General features: G+C 35.1%; 1 protein-coding gene across 1 annotated transcript in view; it reads left to right on the top strand.

Annotated features, from left to right (window-relative positions):
* LOC132544868 (uncharacterized) overlaps positions 1-7,519 on the top strand; it is a 10,849-nt gene extending 3,330 nt beyond the window's left edge. Inside the window, exon 2 of the mRNA XM_060208519.1 lies at positions 3,466-7,519. Coding sequence (XP_060064502.1) covers positions 3,502-5,022 — 1,521 coding nt within the window. The 5' untranslated portion in view covers positions 3,466-3,501 and the 3' untranslated portion in view covers positions 5,023-7,519. The remainder of the gene's footprint in view (positions 1-3,465) is intronic.
* Positions 7,520-10,106: the final 2,587 nt, after the last annotated feature.

Below are 10,106 nucleotides of genomic sequence, written 5' to 3'. Positions count from 1 at the left end.
GTAAACTGGTATTGAGCGTCATGTCTCCGGATACGTCATACGGTTCCTAATTTTACGTCATATGGATTTGTATTGTCATTCCATTTGTAAGTATTTGTTCTGTTTTGATCGTAGGTTTTCACCGCATTCTGATTAATACATGGTTACACTTTATACAGAGTTGTTTGTTCTCAATTCGTAAGGCATAACAATTTTCATAGAAGTTTAAACGAGCATGCTTCTTCATATAATTGACCCTGTTACGTTGCTCTTTAAATTTCATAATATCGACAGATTTACTTGAAAGCCGTGCCTTTTTATGTCCCTAATTCCAATATTTTTCCTTAACTCGGAAGTCATCCAGGGCTTGTCACCTGGCCTAACAGTTACTTTTTTGCTAGGGATACATGGATTAGCAAAACTTAGATACATTTGAGTAAAACCATCACAAGCACTATCCATACTCGAAAAGAAACTTTCCCAGTCATATTCTGAAATCAAATTACCAAAACGACCAAAATCCGCTTGTTTATATAACCAAAACTTCTGTTTATACACAGGTTTCGTATTAAATGGTATTTCAATAGATGCCAAACCACCGTCGTGATTACTTAAAGATCTGTCAACGGTCAAAACATATGCTTCGATACAAGTGACTGAGGCACTTAATATAATAGGATCAAGGAAACTAGCCTTAATATTGCCAACACTAGTTGGTTCTTTAATTACATTTCTAAGACCATAAGTCAAAAGTAATTCTGAAAAATTATGTCTAGGTTGAACTGTTAATATGTCTACATTTAAATCGCCATTAATAACCAAGTTTGGAGAAATATCTAAAGCTCTCTCTACTGATTCACTTAAACTTCCCAAAACGGATTGTTAGAGTTTTCTGGTCCATAAGTAGTACATACAATAATAGAAGAGTGGTGGAATTTTATCTGGGTCCAGAGAATCTCACATCCTGGAATTTCTAGTTCACGTAGACGCTTAAATTTGAGTTTGTCATTCACATAGACAAGAGTACCCCCTCCCGCAAAATTACGATCTAAACGAAGTGGTTCGTGGAAACCTTCAAGAAACAAACAAAAATTATTTTCTAAAGTGGAACGTTCTAAAGTTCTGCGCACGCACACTTCCGGTACAGGCACATGTAAAATGAAATGTACGTCTCTGTACTGCATTATATTTTGATTATCTATAGATTATTTGTACTGATACAAAATCTTGTGTTAAAATAAAAAAAAGAAGAAAAAAACTAAAAACTTCTCTCCAACAACAAACGAAAAACAACATGCTGAAAATGTAGACAAGAAAGCCACAGCGTATACGTGCTACTCAATGACAACAACAACAAAAGGTCACGTGTTCCATTAGGATCCACGTGTTCAAGTGTAAGGGTGTTTGATTTGATAATCGGACCACAAATATGAGTTCAATTTTCCAGTTTTATGAATAGGTACATATGTAACAATACTTACTGAATATATAACTAGAAAAATGATAATAACAATCACCGAATTCCTCAAAATCGAAGTTTTATCATTTTTACAACATATAGACATGTCGGAGATACAGAAGCTGATTGTATGTACAGTACATCCTTAGGAGGAACTCCTCCCATTTACGCGCGGCACGTACTTATAGATTGGTGATTTGACCCAAACTCGACACCTGGATCTCGGTAGATCTCTCTCACTTTAGCACGAAGTTTTTCCCGTCTGGTGTCCAAAAGGAATTATTTTTTTGTCATGCCGGAGTTCATTTAACTCGCTTACTATCATCTATCGGTGTTTGTTGAGGGACTGTACTGTCATTGTCCTGTGCTCGTTACCCTTTATCATTTACCTTCTGTCGAAAACCATCTGACGATCATAGTATCGCATAAATCTGATTGTTGACTGTAACTCTACCATCAGAAATTTGACCTAAGATGTGACATCTAGATATAGCATGATGGGACATGTCAATATCAAGCTTGCGAAGGTACTAACGGTGCTATTTTTGCATTACGTTGTATAATTAAGAAACTACTTTCTTGCAATTGTCATCTTTATTGTTGTTTTGTTAAATACCGCATTTTTTTCAATCTGTAAATATAGATGAATTATTAATGAAAAATTATCATAATGAATTCGCAGGAAACCTGGATATATTGATTTTTTTTTCAGATATATCTGTTTTGTATTGCTGACAAGGCTGGATGTAAGATGAGGGGTTGTCTCCCTTCCGTTACTCAATGTATGTGAATGCTTTTGATAAAAAATAGCATACGAGTGCTTTCTATGACGCATTATTTTTAAGACTTCATTGTTTTCTCTAATGTATGTACATGTAGATGGTATTGTTCTTTTCTTTGAATCTGCCTCTGACTTGCAGAAAATATCAGACTCCTTAAAACAATATAGAAATAAATAGAAATTAATATCTCATACGGGGAAAATGTATTTCGAAAGGATGAACATTTTAAATAACAATAAAATAGAACAAAAATATTTGACAGATTTAGTTATCTTACTATAGTACTTAATTTTAATGGTAAGTTTACAATAACAAGGTCAAGCAAGGCCATGATGGAAAATGTATGTATTTTGATATAAAAAAAAAAACCTGTAATCTTCTGTTCCTCATTGCAGAATCAACTTTTTTTTTATGTTTTCTTAGATTTTAATTATGGTTACAAAACGAGTTTTTGTTTCTGCAGATATATTAAGAAAAATGAATATCCCATCTTTTAAGTTAATCCGGAGTTAGGACGTGTGCCTTTATTCTTTATACATTGTATTATCTGGAAACATTGAGTAATCAAATATTGATTGAAACTAATTAAGTGTTGATATGTCAGTTTAAGAGGAAATGGGAGAATTTAAACACATTGACTGCGTTGTATATATTTCTGACTCTGAAAGGTTTTTGGTGTTTTATTTTATATGTATTTTTTATATGACCGTTTTACCGTCAGATTCGGCGGCTGTGAGCAACACGTACACATAAGACTATATACACTACTTCTGTATAATGTCTAAAACTTAAGTAAACAGCACCTTAAAATTAGAATAGATAGTGTTATACGACTGTTTCGTCCTTCAAGGATTCGTCATAAATGCTTGAAGGCGACTGAGAAAAATTCAAAATGGTCAATACTTATAACAAAATCTGACAGAGAGATAAGCTAAACCCAAAATCTACATTTTCATAATTTAAGATCATAAAACGTCGGCGAACTTGCTTTCGTGAAATAAAATAAAATAAAATAATAATAAAAATAAAAAACCTCAATAATGATCATGTCTTCCTGATTGAGATCTCTTGTTGTGGAGAAGCGACACCTAAATTATTCGAAAGTCAGACATTATTGTCCTGGGCTTTTGTACATCAATTCATATTACTAGAGAATGTAAAGGGTGATAGCTTTCGAAATTAAGTATAGTTTCGTGATATTTTGTTTTATGAAGTAAGAAGTACACTTTTTTATTATTTTTTCAGCATTTCACCAGAAGGCGGTCATCATAAACAAGGAAGATGGGTTCCACATGGTCAGACAGCATAAAGGTGGAAAAGGTTGATAGGAAAGTCAAATCAATATGGGAACGAAGGGGATACATCGCTCGGCAAGAAAAGACAGAAATTGGAAGCAACTTCAATTGCTGGCGGACGCCTGTTTCGGAATTTTCATCGAATGAATCAATTCTTCGAGAAAGTTTTCAACAGAACGAAATAACAAAGGAACTTTGGCAAAAAACCTGTGGTGTTGTAGACGAAATCGCGAAATTGTTTCAGCAGAATGTCCAGAGAGTATCCTCATTGAGATATCCTTGCCTATCCTTTGGAAATTTTGTTAAGCAAGGAAGTTCTCGGGAAGGTTTGAAAATTCGGCAACCAGACGAGTTTGATATGGTTCTTCCATTCACAATTAAAGGTATTGATATACACACTGTTCCCGCCCTTGACAACGACGGAGAGCCGATCCCTGCACTCGTGAACCTCCAAATATCCGATTACGGCCAGATTCAAAACATCATTAATTGTACCCAGTACAAGTCATTAAATAGAGACGGCGTCTTTGAAGAACATGGCGCTCATTTGATTCTTAGTGCGATGTGTTTCCAAACAAAGGTAATAACATCTATCATGGATACCACTATTTCAGAGATACAGAAATCAATCGACGCGAGGATAATGAAGGAAAGATGTTCGTTTAATCTCAGTAAAGCTAGCGTGTATCCACCGACATACAGATTCAAGATATTAATGAAAAGCGTTGTCCATTTTGATGACTTGTCTTATGCTAAAGATCTGTTAACCCAATTAGAAAGCCGAACACCGGTATGGCGCCAAGAAAGCAAGGTGATCGAATTCGATATAGTGCCAGCTCTTCTCCTTCAATCCGACCGAGTCCCTAATCCGGATAGTTGGTGTTCTATGAAATGTGAGAGATATGCTGTGATGAAGTGGGTCCACAAAGAACGCTATGCAGATGATTATCCTGATCCTAACTTACTCTGGAAAGAGAGCACATGCGGGTACGAGAAGCACATCATCGATGTTAGTTGTAGAAAGCGAGATTTCCGCTACATAATCACCGCCTGTAGGATTATGAAAGCTTACCTAGACGGTTCTAGTAACTCCTCACAGCTTTCCAGTCTCCTGTCAACATATCACCTCAAGAATATTGCAATCCACTGCATTCTTCTGCGACTCAGAGTTTCAGGGGTGAAGGAAGCTTTAGGCTACTTTATGGCATTCCTTGAGATAAGTCTTCAAGAGGAGTTTTTGCCCCACTTTTTCTATGGCAATCCACATATTTGTACCATGTTTCCAAACCTATCATCCAATGCCACACAGAAACGTCTGAACCTATTTAATAATATCCCCCAGGACCACTTTCACCAGGCTTTTCTTTCCTTCAGACGGATGCAAAAGGATTTACGTGGATTGGTCACCGAATACTGTTACCTGAATAGTCAACAATGTTTTGAATCCTTCAGAGAACTCTGTTGTTTGTATGGTGAACGCAGTACTAGTATGTGCATGGTGATGTGAGAATTAGGAATTAAAACGTTGATTCTTCCAGAATCCTACGGAAAATCGTCTCAAACTCCATTAATATTATAAAAGCATTGATCTCTAGGGTAAATTTATTCACACAGAAGGATATGTTGAGAATCAAGTCAGCGTACTCTTTCATATATATTTGGTCGATAAAAAATGTTGCTAAATACTTCAATTACGATGCAATTGAAATGATGACCACAATACGATTTGATTGGTCAGGATAGCAGTTACGAGAGGTATCCTGAAGGATATTCCGTTCCCCGGTGTGGAGATTGCCAAGCAAAATCTAAACGAAAACATGGATTGTCGCATTTCATTTTAAAATGATAAGGACAGGAATGTATTACAAAAATTTAGAAATAAAATTGGTGGATATTGCAGTACTATATGCAATCCGTACATTTATGGGAGTGTATATGTCTAAAGTCTGGAATAGGATAAGGTAATTCGAAGGGTTCTTTCTCCTTGTTATTAGTGTGAAATATAAGAACCATATTTTTCATCTAAATAAAATTTAGTGTTAAATCGATATCTACATAGTCAGAGAGCAAACAAGGTAACTGAAAACGCAAACCAACATCATCTTTTTTGCGCCTTTTGTCGAGTCTTAATATTTGGAACAATCTCTTGTTTACTGATTCCCTGTTGAATTTCCCTCTACAGTTATTTGTAAAATCAATAGATAGGCTAAGGTTTAAACAAACATCTAGAATACCTATCGAAATATATCTGGTTCCAAGTACAAATGGAGTTTTCCTTAGAAATTCTGTTCAAACATTCCTTTGGCTATGAGCCTTCAAGGATTCTTGCTATAACTATTTCAGGAGTACTGGATGTACCTTCTTAGTCTAGTAGGGTACCGATTGTCTCTAGTTGTGCATTTCTCTATTTTGAGACAGGTATGAAAAGCAATTGTCCGACAAGTTGCCATCTCGCATTTTACAGTTATATCTTTTGATCACTATTTCTTTCAGCCTTCATACTCCAGAGGTTGCTTGCGAATACATTTGTTTTCTGCACTCCAGGAATATTTCGTAATAAGATTGGAGGCAGAAGCGAAGTAAAGTAATTCAAAAAGAGTAATAAGAGATTGCTCCTTTGAAGATTACAAAGGAGCGACACCCAAATTCAAAGCGAGTCAAACATATCAGTATGCAACCTAGAGATTCGTTTAATGTGCATCACAGAGTCAGGTTTGACTTCTCATCAAATCCACAAGATGTCGCGCTGTGTCTTTAGTTGTGCATTTTCTCATTTTAGGACTGATCCGGAAAAAATCTCTGTCAGGCGTCCATCTTGAATTTTGACAATAACCTATTATTTATTAAGAAGTAGTGGATGGATTCTCAAATTTCAAATGTACTGCTTTTTTTCACTATTCAACCATTGCAGCCACCCAAACAGTAGATCAATGCACAAAAAGTGGAAAATGCGCATGAATCAAAATAGTTATGCCCACCACTTATTGATAAGTACTGCTTTATATGTCAGATCATCTCTATTCCACGTGTTAACTTAGCCAATACAGAATCTAAAAGTGCAGAAAAAAAAGACAAAGTCTAGTGTTACGCCAGGGGGACATAGTTTTTATCGTTATTTCAGCATCAATGTATTGGATTTTCTCACCAAAATTCGTGATGCATCGAATTTTGAACTGGATTTTGTTTAATAAAACTAATCTTGGTTGGTTAATCGGGTTACAGTTCGTCTCCGTGACTGCTGTTTCTATGTGTTGTTTTAACGGCGAATGTCGGTGTTCTGGCGAAGTGTATAAACATATGCTATTTACATGACTGATGTCTCATATGCCTCTTACTCTTTCGGAACGCCTGGTCTTAATCACTCTGTAAATTTCTGGTGACTCCGAGTTGTTTTTTTTTTTTTTTTTAAATTTTATCCTATTTTTTAATTTGAGTTTGGATTAGGGTTCTGTTGGCACTTTTGTTGCTTTTGTGCTTTATGTATAGGTCATCAGCAGAATATAAACCACCTGAGTTTTTCTCGGAAATCAGTACGGCAGTTTAAAGGTAGAATTGCTTCAAATACGTTGTACGTTTCAATTCATTTAAAATGAAAAAAATACGCCTTTCATTTTTTCCAACGGATAATGCATTTTTAGGAAGCAACATATATTGCAATTATTTCAGTATACGTGGATAGTAGTTTTGTTTTGCAGAATAATATGCTTTATCGTTCCTATACAAAGTAAAGGATTTCTGATGTACCTAAACTAAATGGACGGTCCACTATCGATGTTTTTACGTTTAAACCAAATAATGAGCCTAAAATACACAGTGAAACAGTGTTTTTCTTTGAAATAGATCGCATATGTGATTGCAGCGCCACGTTTTTAAGATTTCGTGGCATCTTCATGACCGTAGAAATTTTATTAAAGATATTACGATGTGGACAACCTCCATCAACTTTTTGTATCCACCGTCAGATACATCCAATGCTGTATACCAATAAAATATTGTTTGCATAATTTTCTTGTAATTCACAGTCATATGTTTATATTATTACAATTTATCTTTTGAAGACTTATATTTTGTGTTTAAGTAAGAATTAACACACCATTAATATTGCATGCCCTAATTTTTTTCAGAGAGTTGAATTTCCTATTCAAAAGATTAACAGAATCAACAACAACTAATAAAGACAACAGTTTTTGAACAAAGGTACAAAATGATACGTTAATTTCTTCTTAGAAATAACAAAAACTTATAACAATACCATCAAATCAATTGTATCAAGATTGATTGTTGTGTCAAGACGATGATTCTACATTGTCGTCGTGATACCAGCTGAGAGCCTCGTGATGTCCAGGTCTGTATCTCCGCGATACAGGATAGTCGCATCAACATGATGAAATGTAGCTATTGTCAGGCGCATTCATCAGTCCAATCATGTTGGATGTAAATGACAAAAAGGACAATCTTATACGTTTAATGGGAAATCATGTTAAAGCGACTATGTTGTTAAAAACACTACGAGAAAATGATATAAAACGTTCTATTTTCCAGTAGTATGTTACAAAGCTAAGACTTTCTGTTAATTACTAAGATTAAAAGTCACTGCAACCATTTTTCTTGATATCTAGAAATAAAGAATGTAAACAGTGCAGTCTGGATCTAATTCATACATTACCGATCGTAACCCTGATGCTGCGCATGCGTATAAGCCTAGAAAGAAGCAATATGGCGGACGCAAATACGAAAAGGCGACGAGGATCTAAAATTTACATAGAGAATGTGCCAGACAACGTAAGAGGAAGGAGTCAGACCAGAAAAGAGGACAGGCGAGAATTTATTTAGGACATCGAAAGATGACGAAAGATGAAGGAGGATCATGGACTGAATACGGATTCAGAATTTGCGCTGCTGCTTGACTGGTTAGCTTAACGTTATCCCTTTAATTGTAACGTATCCGTCTGTAATTGATTATAATGCAATATCCAGTGTTTGGCACGTGAATATGTTATGAACAACACTAATGAAAGTGTTATCTGATAAATGTTGAATGAAAATAGTTATGTTATTCACTTGAATTTAATATCGACAATGTGTTTTTTTGTGAACTGCAATGTGGGGCCCTATTGGGGATATTCGTTCTAAGTGTCAAAATATGACGGTACTGGTGTTACTGTGAAAATAACGACCGTGGCGATGAACATAACCTTCATAATAAACACATTGACACATGTTGAATGGTAAACAATATCTATTAATGTGTACAGACAAAGTATCATTTCCTGTGCATTTCTGCACACTGTGTTTTTTTTATATTCCGACTGTAATTACCCCTTTGGGGCCCACTAGTTTAGCGGCGGAAGTAAACGACTTCGTCACGTGACTAGCCATGTGACCCACTCGGCTTTCCTCGTAATAAACCGAGCGTGAACAAGTTTATAAACAATAGTCAAGATAAACAATGTTCCGACACCGAAAATATGTACAAACACAACAATTTTGACGTTATAGGCGGGTGTTTCGCTTTATTGTGGATATATTTGATTGTTCATAAGCCGAATTCTGAATAGCTAATAGCTGCTTTAATTATTTCAGTACATATGAAAATAAGTTCATATGGCAACATATTTACTTCCAGAATATATGAAAATTAAAAACAAAAAAGTCCATGAAATTTGTTTGATTTAGTGTAGGGTTGGTTTAAATTATTTAATAGCATTAAACACCCTATCATATACAACGACTTTGAGAAATATCATTTCAAAAACATTTTTGGAAAAACGGGAAATGTCAATTGTCAAAATTAATGATAGCTGCCTGTCGGTTATTTTTCTGTTTGATTGGTCATATTTTAGTCCAATGTATAAAATTATGTCAAAAACCGAAGAGCGATTAATCCTACACTTGATAAGCTATATTTGACCTTGACCAACATTCAAGGTCACAGAGGTCAAATGTGTTAAAACCTTTAAACGACTTCTCCCCAAATACCGGAAGGCTTAGAATCATTATATTAGGTTACTATGTTCCTCTTCTGATGTCCTACAAAGTTTGCTAAAAGAAATGACCTTGACCAATCTTCAAGTATACAGGGGTCAAATGTGTTTAACCTTTAAACGACTTCGTCTGAAATACTGAAAATCTTAGAATTATTATATTTGGCCAGTATGTTTCTTTTATCAAGCCAAAGAAACTTTGCAAAAAGAAATCACCTTGACCCAAATTCAAGGTCACAGATGTCAAATGTCTTAAAACCTTTAAACGACTTTTTCTGACTGACCAAATAACTAGGATAGTGATATTATGCTAAATTAGGCCCTCAATGATGGCCGATAATATTTGAGAAAGAAATTACCTTGACCTATACTCAAAGTCACAACGGTCAAATGCGTTAAACCTTTGAACAACTTCTGCTTAACCAAAAGAAGGCCTAAAATCATAATATTCGGTCAAAAGTTCCCTTTATAGTGCCCACATAGTGTGTGAAAAAATAGCTTGACCCATAAAAATATCTAGTCATTGGGGTTAAATTTGGTAAAATCATTAACAACTTCTAATTGACCAAATGCTATTATATTTGGCCAGTAAAAGTTTCAAAAAGGC

The sequence above is a fragment of the Ylistrum balloti genome, unplaced genomic scaffold, assembly GCF_031769215.1.
Source record: "Ylistrum balloti isolate Yb309-2 unplaced genomic scaffold, AGI_CSIRO_Ybal_v1 Utg369812, whole genome shotgun sequence".
NCBI lineage: Eukaryota > Metazoa > Mollusca > Bivalvia > Pectinida > Pectinidae > Ylistrum > Ylistrum balloti.
This window is presented reverse-complemented; position numbering and strand designations above follow the sequence as displayed.